This window comes from Hemibagrus wyckioides, linkage group LG09, assembly GCF_019097595.1.
Source record: "Hemibagrus wyckioides isolate EC202008001 linkage group LG09, SWU_Hwy_1.0, whole genome shotgun sequence".
Classification (NCBI taxonomy): domain Eukaryota; kingdom Metazoa; phylum Chordata; class Actinopteri; order Siluriformes; family Bagridae; genus Hemibagrus; species Hemibagrus wyckioides.
Genome location: NC_080718.1, coordinates 7161067 through 7184277, shown reverse-complemented (window position 1 = coordinate 7184277; position 23211 = coordinate 7161067). Strand labels below are relative to the sequence as shown.

The following is a 23211-nucleotide window of genomic DNA, read 5'->3' as shown; positions in this document are numbered from 1 at the left end:
GTGCCAATACTTTCTGCAGGAAGACACTTTTGTGCACAGTCAGTAAATTTACACTTGTAGAGTGACCTACAGATTCATGTGAGATTTCTCAGGGTTCTCTGGTCTCACCAACATGGTGGGATACTTCAAGATTCAGCACCAGCCTGAGCAGAAAAAAACGTTTCCTGGAAATGTACAAATCCAAGCCAGGACCAAGCCAGGACCAAGCCAGGACCAAGCCAGGACCAAGCCAGGACTTCTGCAGGAGGAAGATTTAATTTCTATTCACTGTATAAATGAGGCACAGTGCTGCAACAACAAATGATTCAGTCCTGATCAATTATACAAAAAGACAAATAAAACCATGCAGCTGATTTATTTAATCAAGCCTAAAGATCAGAGAATGATTTACAAACAAACAAAAATACAGTTTACAGATCCTTTAATTTTGGCATAAAATATATAGAGCATCGCCTTATATAAATCTAAAATATAAAATTTCAAAACCAGAAGACTGAAAAGTGGAACAGGAAGTGACACGTGAGCATAAAAACACAGCTAAAGAGCACGCATTACTGCAGATAAGGGAAAGAAGAGAGTTATAGAAGTGAATATTCACAGCATCATTATTCAGAGAGCTCAAGAGAAATACAAACACTGAAAACACAAAAAAATAAAGTAGTGGAAGCTCAGTTTGGACATCAGGTGGCCGCAAGAAGTCCTCAGGAAGCCATGTAATAGGGCCAATTATCTCTGTCCACTCCGCCGGGCAGCTCGGGAGAGTTTAATCATCATGATACTGAACGCTGCAGTAAACAAAGTGACTTATTGCATGACCAGACAAAAGGAGAGACTCACTCGAGTGTGGTGCGCACTACAAAAAAATAACGAGTACCAAACTCATTCACAGGTATCAAATTTTATTTAGAACATCCCTAAAAGACTATTTACATTTGTAGAAATGCACGTTTTTAAAAACGTAAGACTTCTGAATCCTTTTGCTTCCCTCATTGCATTGTTCTAGAAATCTCAGTCATTCGTTTATTTATTTATTTCATATAAAATTAAACCTCCCAAATCAGAGCACTATTTATTCACGTCAAAAATCATTTGCTTAATTAGAAAACAGCAGGCAGCAGAAAGTCCTGGCAGAAATCCGGCTGTGAGGGAAACGGGTGAAGCGTGAGAAGAAAATAAATCTCTGGTGAAGATGAAGACGGTGGTGGAGGTGGTGGTGTGATCAGGGTTAAAGTTTCTTCCTGCGTGTGACTGGTTTGGGGAAAATGGCCTCCATCATCCGTCTGCGGCGCAGATTCATCTTCGGGGTGGCGGCTTCTCGATCGTCCGGCTTCTTCCGCAGGAGCGGTTCTGCAGGACTCGCTAGCGGAGACAGGAGGTCCACCTTCACCGGGTCAGGCTCCACTCTCGCTCTGTTCAAGAGGAGAGATAATCAGTTGGAGTTTAATAAAGTAGTTAATCTGACAGGAGCGCTGAAGGATGCTGGATTTACTGAACGATTTACCTGGTCGTTCTCTTCTTCCTCGTTTTAACCTCCGCTTCAGCATCCACTGCAGCATCGTCCGATAAAACCTTTTCCTTCAGGTCAGAAAACAGGAAGAGAGTTTAGCTTTCATCACACAGTTGGCTAAACATGGAGCCCGTTACACACAGCTAGCTTTAAAAGAGTGATCATCACTCACTTCTGTAACTCGGGTGTTGATTAATTTTCTATTACAGCGGCTGTGACGGCAGGTTTATATTAATGTGCTTGCTCTGACGCGTTGCCGTTTCTATAGTAACCGCTCATTGACAGGGACGTGTACAGCACACACTCCACATACACAGATAAATCAAAAAAGTGTAACTAAAGATACTGATGTTTTGTTCTGTAAGGGGTCTCCAGGGTCAGTGCTTGTTATTGGTCAGAGGTAAAGCTGTACAGGTAAAATAGTAACAGTTTGTACATTTCTGTGGTGTAAGGGCAATAAAACACAAGGGGGTGTGCTGATAGAGGCAAATAAACAGAAGACGTGTGTGGTGAGCTTCTCACCTCGAGGTGGCCAGCGACAGAGGAGGCTCGTCTGGTTCGAGCCGATGGAGGAGACAGAACGATATCATTTACAGACAGCTCTTTTTTCTTTCCTGTAGCAGAAAAACACATTCCCGTTATAAACATGTGACCTGAAGCTGCCTGAGATTTCAGCATGTAGTTATGAAGCCTGAGAGACGGAGCACACTCACCTCTTGCTCTCTGAGCTCCAGATGGAGCATCACGGACAGGTGAGGTCTCAGCTTCTGGCACTCTGCTGCCTCGCGTTCTTCTAACAGATGGAGCGGGTTTCTTCTGCTGTTCAGTAGAAAGCACAGACTCCAGAGCTTCAGCGCTCTGCTCCTCAGGTTCCACAGATAGAGCTACAGATCTGGTCCTCCGTTTGGCGCGCACTATCTCCGTTACCACTTCACTCTCTTTTGCTTGTTCATCATTCAGCCTCTCCATCAAAGCATTCTCCAGCAGATTAGTGGATTCCATGTTCTCCGGTTTCTCAAGTTCCTCTCCATCGGTCCAGTGCCGGCTCCTCGTCAGTCGTCTGGAAACGTTCTGAAGTTGTGCGCCATCCAATACGTACGTCTCGTTGCTCGTTTTTTCCTCCGTAATGCCTCTGGTTTTTCTTCTGCTCCTCGGTGGTGTGACTAAAGTCGTGTTCTGGACATCTGAAACCATGTGGAAGTTCTCCAGTGTTAAGCTCAGCCTCCTGCTTGACTGGCGAGTCACTCTACTAGGACTAGCATTAGTGTTAGCTTGATTTTCCTCAGGGATGGGCTCTGGGACTCCGATTGTTGCCACTTTTCTAGTCTTTCTTGCACTCTGATGTTCAACAACTGAAGTTTCCTCCATTTTCTGGACTTCATCATCATTTGAACTCGAGATCTTTGTTTTGCGAGATCCTCTCCTGGGTGTAGCTTTCTGTGGAGTCTTGCGTGGAGGAGTTTCTTTTGTTGAAGGCATCTCCTCCACCATGACTTCAGAATCTGTTTTTCTTGTGCTTCTTCTTGGTGTGATGAGAACTTCAGGCTCCAGCAACTGCTTGCTGCTCCTTGTTACACGTCTTGGTGTGGAAGGCACTTTCGATTCACTTGGATCCTCTTTCTCAGCTTTCTCAGATTCCATCATGGTTACTGGGAACGTAACGGTCTTCCTTCCTCTTCTTGCTGGGCTTCGTTGGACTTCCTTCAGTTCAGCTGTGGCTTCTATAGCTTCCTTAAGCTTAGCATCTTTCTGCTCAGCTTTAAAGGAATCAGAAACGTACTTGTCAGCTACAGGAACCGTGTCACTCGCCTCTATAACACTCTCTTCAGCAGGCATTTTCTCATTAACGGTCAAACCATCGTCCATGACCCCGGCTGAGTCAGAATCTTCAAGCTGACTGTCGACACAAACGTCAGTTTCATCTAGAGTCTCTTCAGTCACATGTTGCTTCACAGGTTCCTCCACAGACCCCTCTGCAGGTTCCACTGGTTTCTCCTTAGATTCCTCAGCTGTTTGGGCTTCATATGCATGGTCAGGATCTGGCCCTTTCTCTTCTGTCTGCTCTGCTTGAGCTGCTGGTTCATCAGATTCATCTTCTATAAGTGGTTCAGATGTTGCCACTGCTTCTGACTCTGATTTTGTCTGAGGTTCCTCAGCTGGTTCATCAGGTTGATCTTCTGTGTTTGGTTCAGATTCACTCATTTCCTGTCCCATCTCAAGCTTCTGTGATGGTTTAGTAGGTTCCACAACATCTGGCACAACTGTTTCTGAAAGCGACTCCTCCACTTGAAACATTTCCTCAGGTTCTAGAACAGCATGCTCCGCATTAACATCATCCCTGTTACCATTTGGTTCTTCTTCAGCATCTCCAGCATGCTCCGTCTTCCCTTTTAGAGCAAAGATGTTCTCAGGATCCATTTCTAAAGCTGCTGGTTCTTCATCATCTGCCTCCAGCATGAGGGAAAAGTTATTGGAGTCGGCAGGAAGTGTGACCTCTGGCAGCTCAGAGCCGTGCAGAAGCTCCTGATGTTCAGCAGCCAGCTCGATAGGAACCAGGAGGGTAGTGGAGGGCTTCAGCTCGGTGTAGCACACATCACCTTCATCATTCAGGCTTGCAGGTCTCAGGCCAACCACCACCACCTGACCTTCCTCTTCCTCACAGCCATCCATCACCTGCTCAGCCCAAGCGCGCGCACACACACACACACAGATCACAGTTACAGTCAGCAGAATAGCAAGAGAAAAGATCAAGTGAGACACAGATGAAGTCAGACCTTCAGCCAACAGAGACATGAACAAATAAAAGTTAAGTAAAAAAAAACTAAATAAAACACCTTGTATACAAAAACTTACAAAAAAAACCTTAGAAACTAAAATATCAGAAAAAATGTTTAATATAAATAGAACAATTAATTTAATATGTAATAAACCATTCATCAAAGAGAAAAGAATGAAATTAAACAGAAATAATGAAGAGTGTATTCCTCAGAGCTGAACCAGTTGAACACTTTGTGGTAAAAGGACAGAGGTCTGACCTTCAGCTGTGGGTCAGTGACGAGGCTCAGCACAGCTGCTGCCTGCTCCTGGAGGAACTGATCTTCAGTTTGGAGGTCCTGCAGGTAAAGGTGCTGCTGCGTCCCATTTCCTTTAACTTCCTCTATAATTTCCACCTCACTGCCAGAGTCTTCCTCCTCCTTATCTTCAGCTTCTGCATCCTCCTCCTCACCCTCCCCAATCTCCTCCTCCTCAGTGCTGGAGAGTTCCTCGGTGTCGTTCAGGCTGACCACAGCTAAGAGAACACACAGCTTTTATATTAAATATGCATGTATCTACATACGGTATAGTTTAATAATAAAGGGTAAAGAAAAGCTCACAATGTGACCCAGAAGTCGCAGCTTCAGATGAAGTGACAGATTTCTGTGAATCATCCTCAGCTCCGAGATCTTTATCATCTCCACATGGATCACTGCAAAATAAACAAGTTGATTAATAAATAAATACAATAGGAAAAAGACAAGAAAAATAAAATGGGCTGATTAGATGATTAGTAACACCTTCTGGATATTAAAATCTCTTTACTGTCTGCGTGGGAGTGTGGAGGAGACAGATCACAGAATAACTGTCGCTCCACATACTCATCCAGGTCTGAAAACAAAAAAATTCTTATTAATCTCATGCATACATAAAAGTACAAGTCGTTAAAGACGAGTCTGACTCCGCCCACTTTTAAGAATTCTCACCTGATGTCTCCATGGCTTCGAGTTTATCTTTCCGCTCTTCGTTAACAGCTTCACTTCTAAAAGCAGGAAGCTCAGTGATTGGCTCATTATCAAGCACTGAGTGTTCAGCTGAGTCACGTGACTCCGAGTCTTTGGGACTCGCGCTGATTGGCTCCTCCACAGTGACATCAACACCGGTGTCCTTGATCTCCTCCTCTCTGCTCATCTTCTCAGACTCTCCAGAGGTTCTGATTGATTCACGTGGTACCAAAATCTCATGATGCATTGAATCGTCCTGATCTGACTCCTCTAGTGAAGTGCCTGGAACAACTGGTTGCACTTCTCTTCCTCCTGTAGATTCCTCCATCCATTTATCAGTGCCATCTTTTGACCGTTCTTCTTCTTTTGACTCCTGCTGTCTCTCAAATTTCGAAACTTTCTCATCATTTTCCATTTCCCGATACACAATTGGCTCTTCAGCACTGGTGGCATTGTTTGACTCTGGATGCCTGACGATGACTTCATCATCTTCATCCAGCCTAGATGCAGGCCTCATCACATCAGCTGGACAAAGAGCATCGTGGAATTCCAGTGTGGAATCTGACTGGACAGAGAGTGCGCTTGTCTCGTGTCCCAGACTGGGCCTGCACTCCAGTGTGGGTAAGACCTGCTTCAGTTCTTCTGACTCACGGTTCTCTTTCTGTTTCAGTGAAGGCAGGAGTGCTACACTGGGTTCTTTCATATCCTCTTCTTCTTCACCGGAATGTTCACTCCATCCCTCAACTCCGCCCTCTGGTGGCAGGGGTGGGCATTTCAGCTCACTAACTTCATCAGTTGCAGTGAGCTAAAGTAGAAAAAAAACAAAACTTTCCAAGTTTTCCATTTAATATTAAATGATTTAGTCTGTAGCCCAGTTTATCTGTAAACATCACATGACCAGTGTGTACTAGAGCGTGTGTGTATCTGCATATCTAGCCATGAGGTGTGTTTTTTACCCCGTTGCTCCAGTGCAGAGAGGAGCTCTTAGGCTGATCTGGAGATTGAATTTCCTCCATGAAAGTAATGCGACTCTCTTTGGGACGCAAGGGGGGTGTGGCCGATCGTGCAGGCGAAGCGGTGGGCGTGGCTATAGGAGTGGGGCGGAGACTGCTCCTTAGGATGGACTGAGGGGTGAAGGAGGAGAAGACCGGACCAGATGCAGCTAAAGCTCGAGCTCTCTGTGTCAGATTGGAAAGAAGAAATTAGATAGAAAGGTGAAATTAGATGGAAAGATAGAACATCTAACTGTTCATCTGTTAAATTAGAGTGGTGTCTGCATGGAGCACGTGTGTATACAGTGTGTGTGTGTATATATACAGAGAGTGTGTGTATGGAACGTATGCAGGCTTCTTCACCTTGACCACTTGTGGAGTGTGTAAGAGACTGAGCTCAGGAGCTCTGCTGATGTGTTTAGGTGCAGTCCAGGAACTGATGGATCTGGACGGAGTCTGAGAGTGAGACGGTTCTGGAGACGTGTGGGACGAAGGCTGCACTGCCAGGTCCAGGAGCCTAAAAAGATTTCACATTTATTTTAGAACAACTTTACTACAGGACAGTTAAATCATCATTATCCAGTGAGGGAAAAGATCAGGAACAACGTCTTTCAACGTCGTGTTTATAATATAATAATTACATTTAAAAACCTGTTTATCTTCATGCCTGTTACACAGCAGTACACTAGGAGCCTTCACTCCACCTCAAGCATGATCACATTCTGTACTGATTCCAAGGACATGTGATCGAGAGAGAAGAGAAAGAAAGAGGGGAAGTGGTCAGTTTACCTGGAGATCCTTTTAGTCAGCATATTAATCGGTGTTCCTACAAAGGCCTCAGAGACATTTAAGGTTGGGGGATTTGGACTGGACACCAGATCATGGACATTTGGGCTGAAAAAGAAAACATGATAGTACAAAATATTAGACTTAAAAAAAACAAAAAAACCCAAATTTAGACACATTCCTAAAACTAGAGCCATATGGGTGGAGCTTGTCACGCTGGCTGCTGTTGATTCGTCAAAGAAATTTTAACTCCATCTTCACAGTACAAAGTGACTGGTTTCTGGGCATGTTGCAACAGCTACAAACTAAAGTTATGACAAAAGTTATGATTGTTTTTTCTTTCTTTCTTTTTTTTTTTTTAACATTAATAAAACTGCGAAGATAAGAAGTTAAGAAAGTGGTGTGAGGAATTCACTGCAAGTTTTACAGAGCTTTAAATTCATATGTTTGTTTGAAAACAAGTTACACACACCTCTTGAGAGGGGAGGGTTCAGGTGTAGTGTCCTTCCCAATCCACACCTCCTCAATCTTTGTGAGAACGTTTTTAATAAACGCCGCTCTGCTCAGGACGTTCTCGTTAGTGGAGCGCTTGGCCACAGTGGATAACGGCTGAGGCCTGGTAACTGGAACAGGAAGTAAAGCTGATAATAAATTTCTACCCCAGTGTAACACTGATGAGAGAATGAAGTGAAGTGTGTGTACCCTCTCTGAGGATGGTGGACGGGTGCTGATAAGGTTTTGCCCGTTCGAGGGCCAGCTTCCTCTGAGCACGTGGCAACACCTTCCCATACTGATTCATGATGGAGTTTCTAGTGTTGGATCTCTCCTTCATCTTCGGATCTCGATCACCCTGGAGAACACAGCAGGTCAGTTTACTTCAGAATTACTTAAACCTCTGACACAAAATCACACAGAAACCCTACCATTGTGGACCATGAGAGGTTTGTGTCATTAAAATTCTGAAACCATGGGAAAGAAATCGAAAACAAATCAAACAAATTCAAATTTCTATTTTAATAAAAAATAATCATGAAATAGATGAACAATTGAGAGTTTGTAAAGATGATAAACACTGATCATTTATTTAGAACATTATTTCTAATTATTAACTCACATTATCCATCATCATTAATACTGACTAATGTCAATTATCCATGATTATTAAACATTTCTGCTTATTAACAGATTAGTTAATGATGATTTCATGACTTGTGCTGATGATTACTGAAAATGATTCTGATGACTTTAACTGATGACTATTAGATAAAGTGAGGAGTGTGTGAGTGAATGGGTGAGTGAGGAGAGAGTGAGTATGAGTGAGGGAGGAGAAAGAGAGTAGAGAGTGAGTGAGTGAGTGAGTGAGGAGAGAGTGAGTGTGAGTGAGGGAGGAGAAAGAGAGTAGAGAGTGAGTGAGTGAGTGAGTGAGTGAGGGAGTGTGAGTGAGGGAGGAGAGAGTGAGTGAGGGAGGAGAGAGTGAGTGAGGGAGGAGAGAGAGTGAGTGAGGGAGGAGAGAGAGTGAGTGAGGGAGGAGAGAGTGAGTGTGAGTGAGGGAGGAGAAAGAGAGTGAGTGTGAGTGAGGGAGGAGAGAGAGTGAGTGTGAGTGAGGGAGGAGAGAGGACACACTCACCTACCCACCACTGGGAGGAGGGAGGAGAGAGGAGGGAGTGAGGGAGGAGAGAGAGTGAGGGTGGGAGTGAGGGGAGGAGAGAGGAGGAGGGGAGGAGAGAGAGGAGTGAGAGAGGCCTTTCACTCTACTCACCATCACACCACCACTACTAGCCCACACACCACTCACCCATGACCACTACTACTACCACCACCTACCACTGTCACGCCACTCACTCACCACCCACCACACTACCACTCACCACCACTGGCCACTCACCCACCACCATTTTCAACTCACCACTACACACCACCTCGCCACCACCACCTCACCACCACTCGTCACCACCAGCTCACTGACACCACCACCACCACTCACCCACCACACACCACCGTCACCCACCACCACACCACCCACTCACTCACCACCCACACCACCACGTCACCACCACTACGCACCACTCACCACCACACCACCACCACACACCACCACCCACCATCTCGCCCTACCACAATACACCACTAACACCACCACCACCAGACACCACCACAATCCACCAACACACGTACCGTCACCACCACCACCACCACCACACCTGTGGCACTCACCACCACACCCCACCACTCACCACACCACCACCACCTCACCACACACCACCACACCAACACCTACTCCACCACACCACACACCACACTCACCACCATCACTCACTCACTCACCACTCACCACACCTCACCACCACCACAGTCACTGGACACTCACCATTTACTCAACCACCACTCACTCACCACTACACCACTCACTCACACATCCACGACCACCACTAACCTACCTACTACCACCACACACACTACACATCCACTACCCACTCACTCACCTCACACTCACATTCACTGACCACCAACACACCCCACCACTCCACCACACACACCACTCACTCTCACACACACTCATTACCATCTCATTACCTCCACTACCACACCTTCACCACACCCACCACCACCACCACCACCACCACCATACCCACTCACCACCACCACCTGTCACCACCACTCACCACACTCACCACCTACCACCCACCACCACTACCACCACCACCACCACCACACTCACCACTCACCACACCACCACCTGGTCAATACTCACCCTCACCACACCACCACCACACAACCACTCACTCACCGCACACCACCACCCACCTCACTCACCCAGCCACCCACTCACCACCACCTCACTCACCCACCACCACCACCACTCACCACCGACCACCATCGCACCACCGCACCTCACTCAATACTCACCACTCACGACGCACTCACCACCATCCACCACCCACTCGTCCACTACCCGTCACCACACCACACCCACTCACCACCACCACCACTAATACTCACTCACCTCACCACCACTCACCTTCACCACCACCACCACCACCTGGCTCCACTCACACCACCACTCCACCACCACCATCTCGCACCGCACCACCCACCACCACCACCCAACACCCACCACCACCCCACACCCACTCACACCAGGTGGACCACACCACCTTCACCACCACTGACACTCACTCACTCACCTTGGCACCTCACCCACCACACTCACCACCTACTGACCACCACACCACACCCACTCATCCCACCAATACTCACACTCAACTCACACCTCCACCACCACTTCAGCACATTGGTCAATAATCACACACTCGGAGCCTGGCCTGACTACCACACTGTCAGTGATCTACTCACCACTCACCACTCAAGACTAGTGGCCACTACACCTGGAGGAGCACAGGAGTGGGACCACCAATTACTCACCCCTACACTCACTTTCACCTTCAGGACCAAAGTGGAGTGAGGAGGAGTGGAGTGACCACCATCAAGGAGTGAGGAGAGGGAGGGAGGGGGAGGTAAGGTGAGAGAGGAGTGGGAGGGAGTGAGGGAGAGAGGAGGAGAGGTGGGAGGGGAAGGAGTCGTGAGTGAGTGAGTGAGGGAGGAGAGAGAGAGTGAGTGAGGGAGGAGAGAGTGAGGAGTGAGGGAGGAGAGAGAGAGTGAGTGAGGGAGGAGAGAGAGAGTGAGTGAGGGAGGAGAGAGGGAGGAGTGAGGGAGGAGAGAGAGAGTGAGTGAGTGAGTGAGTCAGTGCCACTCACAGCCAGGTTCATCTTCAGCATGTGATTGATCTGCAGTGCAGGAACATAGTTGGCCTGCTGGAGATGGTGAACCATGAGGAGCTCTCTGTTCTGAAACCCTCCTGTTTCCTGCAGGAAGCGCTGTAAACACTCCTATACACACACACACACACACACACACACACACAGAGGTGATTGATGGTGTCTGTCTACTTGTGCCACTTTCTAAAATATTTAGAAACAGTCAGACATTGATGGATAGAACAGAAACACATGCACACACACACGCACCCCCGCAAACACACACGCACCCCCGCAAACACACACACACGCACGCACCAACACACACGCACGCACCCACCCGCACGCACACCCGCAAACACACACACCCACCCACACGCACACACCCCCGCAAACACACACGCACGCACCCACCCACACGCACACACACACGCACCCACCCACACACCCACACCCCCGCAAACACACACGCACGCACCCACACACCCACACACCCCCGCATGCACACACGCACCCACAAACACACACGCACGCACCCACACCCACACGCACACACCCCCGCAAACACACACGCACGCACCCACCCACACGCACCCACCCACACGCCCACCCCCCCCCAAACACACACACACGCACCCACCCACACGCACACACCCCCGCAAACACACACGCACGCACCCACCCACACACCCCCGCATGCACACACGCACCCACAAACACACACGCACCCGCATGCACACACGCACCCACAAACACACACGCACCCGCACACACACACGCACCCGCACGCACCCACAAACACGCACGCACCCACAAACACGCACGCACCCACAAACACGCACGCACCCACACGCACGCACCCGCACGCACGCACCCGCACGCACGCACCCGCACGCACGCACCCACACACGCACCCACACGCACGCACCCACACGCACGCACCCACACGCACGCACCCACACGCACCCACACACCCGCACACACCCCCGCAAACACACACGCACGCACCCACACACGCACGCACCCACACACGCACACACCCGCATGCACACACGCACCCACAAACACGCACGCACCCACCCACCCACACGCACACCCACACCCCCCCGCAGAAACACACTCACCCACCCACCCACCCACGCAACACGCACGCATGCACACACCCCCGCAAACACACACGCACGCACCCACACACACGCACCCACATGCACCCCCGCACGCACCCGCACGCACGCACCCACCCACCCGCACGCACCCACCCACCCGCACGCACCCACCCGCACGCACGCACGCACCCGCACGCACGCACGCACGCACACGCACGCACCCCCGCACGCACGCACCCACACGCACGCACGCACACGCACGCACGCACACCCACCTGTTCAGAGGGTCGGAGAGGTAGCTTGAGGAGCTCCTTCATTAATCCCAGCTCCTGACACGTCTCATAGAAAAACCTGAGCAGCTCGTCCATACTGAGTTTATTAACCTGCTGCCTCAACAAGGTCCACGCCTCCACTAAACACCTACACACACAGTTTGGGTCAGTGAACACACAAGATTTGCTGCATGAGAGCTCATTCACAGTCCCGGACACACAGCTTGATGAAGTGTGTGTGTGTGTACCTGTTGTGCAGCAGTACAGACACACACAGCTTAGTGAGGGGGGTGGAGGTGATGGAGGGCTTCATCATGTGCAGGTAGTGCAGTGCTGTGCTGTGCTTGTTCTGAATCATCAGAGCCTGCAGAACCAGAGTGTGCTGCCATGCCCACACATACGGAGAGACCGATGGGTGGAGGAGCAGGTCCAGAGAGTTCTGAGAGAGAGAGAGAGAGAGAGAGAGAGAGAGTACAATTATTACATTCAATTATGTTACATGAAAAAAAGAAAACAGTGTAAACAGCAAGTAAACAGCATGATACCTCGTGGTCATGGTGATCCAGTAACCAGAGGCCCTGTACTAGCTTTACTAAGCCCATGGGGATGGAGAAAGCCGTGGGGAAAGACTCCACTGAAGCTCCACTCTTATTAGGAAGAGAGTACATCACATCCAGAAGCAGATAAATCACCTGGAGATCAGGGTTAAGATTCAAAAACCACAAACTAAACAGAATTCTAACTAAAAGTACACGTCTATATGACTTCACTAACTCTCTACAATGAAATAACTCTACGTTATTTATTTAATCAAATAAATCTCTTTCATTCAATTAAAGCTCTACAACATCTCAGATGATGCCATTATCTCTGCATTCCTTTTATCCAGCCTCTTAGAGCTCTACAACTCCTTTATGGAGTTCTGATGATGATTTATGTGATTATAGTGACTCAAACAAGATAATTCATTTAGAAACATGACATGGAAGGATACAATAGCATGTTTGGTAGATTCTTCAACATTTTCCAGGAGGTACAAGTCCAGCAGGGCCTGGAGGGAAAAAAATCAGATAAATAAAAGAGAGAAAAACAGTTAGTCATCATATACCTACTGTAATTTTATTTCCTGGAGTAAATAAGAGACAACCTCCTTCAGAAAATCAGCATGTTCACTTGGATGTACAGTTCCTTAACGAGGGAAGTTATTTAAATAAAACACAATGGTGTAAATGATCAGTTGTGTTGATTATTAGGGAAATGATTACGTGTAGTGAAGGTGGTGGGTACTGCCCAGTCCCACCCTCGTCTCTCTTCCACAGCTCTGAGAGACGCTCACCACACTGGGCCACCAGTCCGTCGATCATCAGACAGTCAGCGTTCCACTTATCCCTGAGGAAAGAGGGATTACTGGAGGCTAAAACCAAGCAGCTGCTTATGAATTTATAACTGATATGAATGTGAATATGAGATGGTGAATATGTCGTGTTGACTCACTTGGCCAGTCTGTGCAGCTCCTCCCTCTGACCCATGTAATAATTCTTTATCACAGAAAAACTGTAAAAAGGCCTCGATATCTGCAGGACGTCATCATCTGCAAGATGTAAAATAACTTCTCGTATACACGATGGTGGAGATTAATTCATGAAAGTAGAGGTGCAGGTGGTGAGGGGTTTTTACCGGCGCTCTCGGGGAGGAGACCAGTGCGGCAGAACCACAGGACCACCTGAGCATACTGGGAGATCAGACTTGACACCATGCACTTATTCACCAGGCCTAATAATCCTACAACACAATCAGCACAACTAATCACACAAACATCAGATACACTAACAAGAACTGCTCAGAAAATAATAATGATGTCCTGAAGGTGTGTTTTGAGAACACTAAACCCTACAAAAAGAGTTTATTAGAGCTCTATTAACAGAAATGCTTGCTGAGGAACCCTCACCTGGTCCTGCTCTCCACAGCAAGATGCTCAAATATCACAGCTAAATTTCTCTCTTTTTTTTTTTTTTTTAAAAACTTTTTTTTTTTCCACCTTATTTCTGTTTAAACTGATAAAGGGACAAGGGGGCGGTTCCAAACATGCATATTCATAGATCTTTATAATGTATATTTAATGAGGACAGATATGTATCCATGTGCTCACTGCTCATTAAATAACAATGTATTTATCTATTCATTATTTTATGATTTTGTGTGTGTGTGTGAGAGACACCTCTCTGTGTGAACTCCTGAGCCTCATTCAGCAGGCAGTGGAGGATGGTACAGAGGTTACTCAGTAATCGCTGACTGTGTTGGAGAAGCTGCAGCGTTTGAGGATCAATAAAATTAGATGAGCTGTCGAATAATGGAGCACCTGAACACAGACACACACCCATGTTAGGAGAGTAATATTAATCATATTACAATACACCACAAACTAGATTTATTATTTTTAAAGAAATGAACATGTCAGCACCAACAACTACATTCTGTGTATAGGACATGGAACAGTGAGCTGATCACCTTGAAGTCACAAGAAGCCAACAAGTAGATCACTTAACTCTAACTGAAAGATGTGTGTAAATTAACCCATGCTGTGTGATGATTATTCCTGCTGTGAGTACACTTACATATGCCATCAAGCTCCTCTTTGGTTTTGACCACTTTCTCCCAGGCCCACTCCAGGATGTAGCGCAGGTTTGCTGCAGATCCGGCCTGCTCTGTAAGTTACAGGGGATAAATATATTTGTAGAGAGATTTAAGCTCAAAAATAAGCTTATTCGGCAAAAAATAAAAACAATCACTGCTGAACTGAACTAATCTCAGAATAAAAGCAATAGCTGGTGCTCACCCTCGCTGGTCCACTTTCTAATGCAGCCGGTGATCAGACCCAAAGCGCTCGTCTCCACCGCTGTGGTTAATACAGCGTCCAGCTGCTCCTGCTGCAGGACCAGACAGTTGAATGAATTTTAAACAGAGAGTGCTATAGAGTGTTTAGCCGTCATTCTACATACAGCATACACAAAAAAAAAAACCATTCTCTAAGGAGCGACAGTACAGACGTCATCAGTCAGCAGGGAACACGGTCAGCAAAGGCTCAACCGGCATGTGACAGTTACCTCAGTCAGGCTGGACGGCTGAACGTCCGTGAGCCGAGAGGACAGCAGGCCGGACATCAGGCATTGGGAAAATCCGTTAGAAATCCCGTCACTCAGACTCAGCACAGCTTTCTTCAGATAACTCAGAGTCTGAAAGCAGAACCGGAACTAGAACCACTTAGTAAAGGACTCATACCAGGACATATAAAGAGCTGATTATAAACAATAGACTGACCTCTTTCTGATAGCCAGAGCAGGTGAAGTGGACTATTCCAGCATTAAGCAGACAGCTCGCATCTACATACACACACACACACACACACTTCATCTTCCACATCATTTTAAAAAGCACATTAACTAAGAACAGGACCTTGAATCCATGGGACTGAGACTTTAACACCTCTAAAGAACAAGGTATTGTATAGCAGTACATTATGATAAGAAATTCACACAAGGTGAGGCTTGTTTGTTTGTGTGTGTACTTGCCAAAGTTGTATGTGTTAGGGTTGTAGAACTGCTCTGGAGGGGGGCAGGTGTGGGGCAGAGCTCTGCTCAGACTGCGCTCATGAACCACCATGTCCAGCAGGGGGCAGGACTGAGCCACCTCCACCACAGAGTCCAGAGACCACACGGCCAGGTAGGGACAGTTCTGCAGAGACTCACCCGCCCTGAGGACACATGTTCTATACGTTTTTCAGGTCCAGACAGTTTGTAAGTTATGAAGTGAGCAATAATTTTATCACAGCACCTACAAAGCAAACTGCAGGAGTACGACTGATTACAATAAAAATAAAACTGACACAGCTCCATTCAGCTGCAGGGAATTAATTCCGCCCATGGATCAAAAATGAATTAAACACACGGCCTGACCGTGACCAGAGTCGAATCCCAGAGCTGACCGTCACTACGACTGCACTCATGCAATAATGCTTAAATAAATAGTCTGATCCTCCACGGAAATACTCATACCTCAGTGAATCAGGCATCTGAGCGTGATACCATCTGTTAATATCGAATACTCCGATGAAGGTGGAAGGTTGACCCTGTCCATATGACTTCACCTGCCAGCTGAACACCAACACACTCGTATCAGGAGACGCCACTGCGGTGAGAAAAAGTGTATAACTTCATACCCGAGTTACACTATTACACTGCAGTGTGTTTTGTTATTTAACACAAAATATTGCTATTTAGATTATTTTCACTTTTCTGAGGAGTATGTAACTGTCCTTCAGTGAGACGTTTTCCACATAAACAGAATAAACACACACTTATTTCTGAACAATTTAAAATGTGCGTGTATTTCTGAGATGATAATGCAGTGACCTTCGTTAACACTGTCCTCTCTGTCGGGATGATGGCGGAACTTCTCAATGGTCTGGGAGCTGAGCAGGCGAGTGTGTGTGGCCTGAGCTCTTAGAGGAAACACACCACCACTCAGATCCTGACTGTAACGCTCCTCACAGTACTCCAGACCCTATAACACACACACACACACACACACACACACACACATTACAGAGCACCTGTAACTGTCCTGTGCAGTGTATTTGGAGATGCTGTCAGTTTACCTCATAGATTATTTTCCCTGATGCTGAGCACTTCCTCTCCCCAAACGCCAGCTGCAGTAGGTGGAGGCTGACTACATCACCCTCACTGTAACACACACATCATGTTACAACACTCCAACATTCAGACTCACTGTGTGCGTGTGATGAGGCCAAGTTACTGTTACTGACCCCAAGATGACCTAGTGTTTCATTCCTTTATAAAGTTAAAAAATAAAATTCTAATAAAGAATCGGGTCACAACTTTAGCCACAAACTGCTACATGCCATCACAACAAAACATTACTTCCTCTTGTCACTTGTTACAGCAACTATAAACAGTCGTTTCCTCGCTAGACTCTCTTCATTCTCCCTCGTCGAGTTAATAAGACAAAATCAAACAACGCTCCTTTGTCCTGAAGATGTGTGAAAACTCTAAGTTACAGCTTTATCTCTGACTGATACACAGCACTGAAATAATGTCACTATGTTACATAAATCTTACAGAAAACATCACCTTTTAAATCTGTTCATGTGAAGTGTCTGCTGTACATGTCCTTGTGAATAAGGTGTTACTATAGAAACGATAAGTGTGTGAGACTCACAGATCCTGTGCTGACTGAACGGCCCAGAGGTAGCAGCAGTTCCTCGGGTCGTTCTCCGGCTCCTGGAAGTTGAAGGCATACACAGGGACTCGGCCACCTTCCAGCTGAGAGTGATACCTGTGAGATATTGAGATGACATGATGAAAAAGCGCCCCACACGCACCTGGGCGGCTTCCCAAAGCTCACTATCTATTATGGCAGATTTCAGATAGAAGCATGTTGTTTACGTCAGCATCACACTCACTCTTTCTTGAGCGTCTTCATGTTCCAGAGCTGCAGGAAGCCGTCGGTGAAGCCCACAGCGAGCTGATTGGTGCGGCTGATGAAGTGCAGAGCTGAAACCCCTATCCCTGTGGGACTGCACAGCTGGAGACAGAGGTGGCGTCCTTGCTGAGTGACTCCCTCTCTCAGACGCGGAATATCAGACGGACATTTATTCACCACCTCCAGATCTGAGAGAAAAATAAACACCAGGCTAACATTAACACAATACAGAGTCATGGGAACACCAAAACTGTTTCAGTGTTACACAAACACCCATGTGTGGCATTCTGGGGAACGAAGTCTACAGCGAATTCTACACTGATGTCAGACATAACACTGAACTTTTGGTAGATTGCAGGAACACACATTTCATCTGTATCCTCCAGTTTATTTTGTCCATTAAGTAACCTATTTTATCAACTATTTTTACCATTTTGCATTCTTATCATTAAAATTGATCAAAATACATCTGGAATTTAATATAATGTGACTGACATTTCCATCACAGTATAAATCCCCTGAAAGCCTCCACTCACCCTCAGAGCATCTTTAATAAACCCACGAGGTGTTGTGGTCAAGCCAATCTCACCTGAGGCCTCCAGTTCAGTCTGAGTGCAGGAGAAATCATCTAAACACAGATCCACCAATAGGACGTGCCCAACATCTGTTACCACGGCAACCACTCCAAAAAGCCAGCGCAGGCTCTGGTGCAGGTGCTGCGTACTCGTACTCGCTCCTCCATAACTCACCAGAGGCTCCACTGCAGTGATCTGATTGGGGGAAGAGAGAAGGTCATTACACCCAGCTACCAGATTACCTCCTGGTCACTGCTGAGAATGATGGGAAAAAGTCGCACCCTGTTTGGAATGACCACAGCTTTAATGACGCGGGAGATGCCCAGGTCGTAGAGACACAACATGCTGCTCTCGTCCTCCTGCAGACCCACGAGCAGCCCGCTGCGCTTCAGCCAGCTGAACTCTCTCACCGCCGTCACGCAGGGCTGTAGGTGATCCGTCACGCCGCTGAAACGATACGCAGAGAAACGCTCGCCTGTCGCCGCGTGAACCACCTCCAAGTGCGGCCCACACGCCAGCCATGCTAACATGCTACGACCTGAACAAACGGGAAGTGACATCACTCAAATCCAACACACAGTACAAGGGAAGTTATAATGATATATGGGGCTGATAATGGGTAATTTGATCTACATGAGGATATTTAAGGTCCAGGTCTGTTACTACAAACAGGGTTGTGTTGCTGGGAGGCTCATAAAGAGCAGCAGTGTTCCTGCTCCTGCTTCAGACTTCTTAACTTCAGAGATATAGACTAATAAACACACACCTTCCTGTGTGTCACACAAGATAAACCTCATGATGTAAAGAACAGTAAGTGCATGCAGTGAGACAGGAGGAGTGAGCTCGCTGACCTGCCGTGAATTTTCCATGAAGCACCGAGTCCAGGGTCACTTCATCTTCTCCTAAAGCGTCCACCGTCACTGCAGGAAAATGCAGCAGACCGCTGGTCACCTGAGCTGCCAGGTCACGCATCCTCCCTGGAACACACACACAGAAATTTTCTTAACATTACATCAGTGTTACAGTGTTCATCTTCAAGGCCTCATGTTCCTGTGACTGTAAAAGTTCCTTTTCAGCGTTCGGTTATTTCTGAATGCCTTCAATAAAACAATCATTAAGCGAATGTTAACAGGTTTTTTTTTTTTTAAAAAAAACAAAACAGCTTGACTGCTCACACAAGATGACATTTATGTGGTGTATAAATTACTGCCAGTGCAAATATTACAATCCTTCTTTACTTTTATTTATTGACTCTGTATCTTCAGTCTAAAGTGTCTTGTACTTTCTCTCTCAGGTGTCTCACACACACGTCCTGTGTTCACTGGTATGACCTGTTGTGTTAAACATCTTCATGGTCTGTAAACTGTAGATTGGTCTGGACACGTTCATCTGTTCAGACTCCGTTCTTACACCTTTACTCTAAACTCCATTGTAAATCCTGTATGCAGCTTTGTGCTAAATGTTAACACAACACACACACACGTACTCCTGCTGTCTGAATAAAGGTGCTGAAATATTCAGGCCTCAAAACCAGACTGTTCATCAGTTTCTTCTCTCAAGCTACGAGTCTCCTCAATAGCCGGGGACTGGACTGGACTGACACACACACACTCAAATCACTTCATTTAAATCTTCTGCACATCCCATATTAATGCTGCTATAAACTGTTTAAGTCATGTGTCTACATGTTTCCAATGCACCAGCACCATCACTTGCGCTCAGAGGCACAGACTGGCCACTAGGCGGCGCTATTTTATATACACTATATTGCCAAAAGTATTCGCTCACCTGCCTTGACTCGCATATGAACTTAAGTGACATCCCATTCCTAATCCATAGGGTTCAATATGACGTCGGTCCACCCTTTGCAGCTATAACAGCTTCAACTCTTCTGGGAAGGCTGTCCACAAGGTTTAGGAGTGTGTTTATGGGAATTTTTGACCATTCTTCCAGAAGCGCATTTGTGAGGTCACACACTGATGTTGGACGAGAAGGTCTGGCTCTCAGTCTCCGCTCTAATTCATCCCAAAGGTGTTCTATGGGGTTGAGGTCAGGACTCTGTGCAGGCCAGTCAAGTTCATCCACACCAGACTCTGTCATCCATGTCTTTATGGACCTTGCTTTGGTCACTGGTGCACAGTCATGTTGGAAGAGGAAGGGGCCAGCTCCAAACTGTTCCCACAAAGTTGGGAGCATGGAATTGTCCAAAATGTCTTGGTATGCTGAAGCATTCAGAGTTCCTTTCACTGGAACTAAGGGGCCAAGCCCAGCTCCTGAAAAACAACCCCACACCATAATCCCCCCTCCACCAAACTTTACACTTGGCACAATGCAGTCAGACAAGTACCGTTCTCCTGGCAACCGCCAAACCCAGACTCGTCCATCAGATTGCCAGATGGAGAAGCGCGATTCGTCCCTCCAGAGAACGCATCTCCACTGCTCTAGAGTCCAGTGGCGGCGTGCTTTACACCACTGCATCCGACGCTTTGCATTGCACTTGGTGATGTATGGCTTGGATGCAGCTGCTCGGCCATGGAAACCCATTCCATGAAGCTCTCTGCGCACTGTTCTTCAGCTCATCTGAAGGTCACATGAAGTTTGGAGGTCTGTAGCGATGGACTCTGCAGAAAGTTGGCGACCTCTTCGCACTATGGGCCTCAGCATCCGCTGACCCCGCTCCGTCAGTTTACGTGGCCTACCACTTCGTGGCTGAGTTGCTGTCGTTCCCAAACACTTCCACGTTCTTATAATACAGCTGACAGTTGACTGTGGAATATTTAGGAGCGAGGAAATTTCACGACTGGATTTGTTGCACAGGTGGCATCCTATCACAGTTCCACGCTGGAATTCACTGAGCTCCTGAGAGCGACCCATTCTTTCACAAATGTTTGTAAAAACAGTCTGCATGCCTAGGTGCTTGATTTTATACACCTGTGGCCATGGAAGTGATTGGAACACCTGATTCTGATTATTTGGATGGGTGAGCGAATACTTTTGGCAATATAGTGTAGCTGTCATGGGGTGTATTGTACGGTCTGATCACACACTTTATACGAACAGGTTCATTTATTCTTCAGCCCTCAGTTCTGTGTAGTTTTATTTCACTGTGTTACTGCATCAATTGTCAGTTATATGAGGTCCAAATGACAAAAGCTTCATGACATGAAATGATTCCGTAACGCGCACGCGCACACACACACAGCTAATACAACAACACTTTTTAACAAGGAGTTACTGCAGAAAGAACAACAATCACAATAACAGGTCAAAGATCCTGTTAGTTGTTTATTTTCAATCGTGTTGACAGAATTAATCTATAAAGGAAAAACCCAGCAGCTGCACGTGCGCAGGCTAATGCACCGCTTCATTAACGCTAAGCTAGTTTGGCTAATAACTAACATCTACACAACATTTTAAATTCCAGTCGTATTTATTTATTTGACTGGTATCCTCAACATACAGTACTATATAGGTTAGAATTTTTCGTTTAGATTATAAACTGCTAGCCAGTCATCTTAAACTCAGTTTATTTTAGTTGAACAGTTAGCATTAGCATTCGCTTAGCCTACCGTATTTACCTGTGTGACGATGACTGATTTATTAATGTAGAATATATCAAATGCGTCTTCTGGTGCAGTTTTTCCTTGGTCATAATCCGCGCAGGTCCATAAATGGGTTACCTTTTTACGTTTGTAAATAAATAATACAGAAAATTACAACTAGCAGTAAAAAAAAGAAAAGCTAACAAACTCTGCAACCGCCGACTAGCACTTCAACACAGGCGCTATTTCCAAACTGCTGTCACGACTGCGCATGTGTACTCTCCATAGCGCCGCATTGCCACCGCGCATGCGCCAGTTCAAACTAGCTCAAACAGCGCATTGCGCATGCTCGTGGAGTGTTTTTTTCTGTTAGTATTTTGCGACGCGTAAACTACGTAAAGTAGAATTATGTGGAATTTCACTACGAGAAATTATTTGATTATTATTTTTCAGCAGCTCTGTGAGATGGACTGGAAATAGCTGGAAATAGCTGTAGTGGACACTAGGGGGCAGTAGAGCCGTTTCTGTATGGATTTTTTATTTATTTATTTATTTTTATTGAAATAACTTGAGACAATACAACATAGAATACAAAGCACATTAAATACAGTTTAACAATAACAACATCAACAACAACAACAAAAAAACATTAATTACAACAAATCAAAGACAAAGGACAAAGAATTATAAATAATATGGCAGTCCAAGTAAAGTTAAAAGACACGAGAGGAAAGTTATGATATATAAACAGTGGGAAAGATGTAGCAAGAAATATTTTTACTTCAGTTAAAAACAGTGTCATAGAAATGTAGAAGTCTATTATTATTCTTATTAAACTGAATTAGTTTAAGAGACTTAAAAATTGAAGTCATTTCCATTATGAAAAGGGGGAAATTCAATTGTTCCTTTCGAATTCTTTGTTTATGTATAAAGAATTTTGCATTTAAGACAAAATAATTAACTACAAATTCAAGAGGTTTATTTTCCGAATTCTCATAATAAAAAAATATGTTTTTAATGCCAAAGAAGTGAGATATATTGAGGTGGTCCAAGAGGTGGCATTTTAGGAGAGTTAAGAATCTTTTTGTTTTCTCACACTCAAAGAACAAATATATCAAAGATTCATCTACGGTATCACAGAAAGAACATTTATTATCTACCTGTAGAGTGTGTATTGTATCTCAGTGTGGAGTGTGTATTGTCTCTCAGTGTGGAGTGTGTATTGTATCTCAGTGTGGAGTGTGTATTGTATCTCAGTGTGGAGTGTGTATTGTATCTAAGTGTGGAGTGTGTATTGTCTCTCAGTGTGGAGTGTGTATTGTCTCTCAGTGTGGAGTGTGTATTGTATCTCAGTGTGGAGTGTGTATTGTATCTCAGTGTGGAGTGTGTATTGTATCTCAGTGTGGAGTGTGTATTGTC

The 23211-nt window shown here is 46.0% G+C and overlaps 1 protein-coding gene across 2 annotated transcripts; it reads right to left on the bottom strand.

The window, feature by feature from the left end:
• Positions 1-423: 423 nt before the first annotated feature.
• Positions 424-22056, bottom strand: ahctf1 (AT hook containing transcription factor 1). 2 transcript variants are annotated; one of them, XM_058398949.1, is made up of 36 exons: positions 21829-22056; positions 19102-19227; positions 18532-18788; positions 18265-18445; positions 17656-17863; positions 17412-17528; positions 16831-16915; positions 16586-16736; positions 16229-16361; positions 15746-15942; positions 15495-15556; positions 15281-15409; positions 15013-15103; positions 14792-14881; positions 14395-14535; positions 13854-13958; positions 13671-13767; positions 13442-13565; positions 13171-13227; positions 12722-12868; positions 12425-12615; positions 12180-12324; positions 10799-10930; positions 7746-7893; positions 7516-7666; positions 7047-7151; positions 6621-6774; positions 6222-6443; positions 5248-6070; positions 5062-5152; positions 4882-4973; positions 4543-4796; positions 2221-4180; positions 2030-2121; positions 1502-1575; positions 424-1409 (listed from the first exon to the last, which is right to left on the bottom strand). In XM_058398949.1, exons 2-36 carry the CDS (start codon positions 19220-19222, stop codon positions 1226-1228), a joined length of 7311 nt encoding a protein of 2436 aa, XP_058254932.1. In that variant the 5' UTR covers positions 19223-19227; positions 21829-22056; the 3' UTR covers positions 424-1225. The 2 variants fall into 2 exon arrangements, with proteins under 2 accessions (XP_058254932.1, XP_058254933.1); XM_058398950.1 differs by having other exon boundaries at positions 15746-15927.
• Between the last annotated feature and the right edge of the window lie 1155 nt (positions 22057-23211).

Excerpts from the sequence above, each read along its gene's own strand:
- ahctf1 (XM_058398949.1), bottom strand. The coding sequence starts at position 19,222 with ATGCGTGACCTGGCAGCTCAGGTGACCAGCGGTCTGCTGCATTTTCCT. Across the intron at positions 6,444-6,620 it reads ACACTCCACAAGTGGTCAAG|AGAGCTCGAGCTTTAGCTGC; the intron begins GTGAAGAAGCCT and ends AATCTGACACAG. Across the intron at positions 2,122-2,220 it reads TGGAGCTCAGAGAGCAAGAG|GAAAGAAAAAAGAGCTGTCT; the intron begins GTGAGTGTGCTC and ends TTTCTGCTACAG.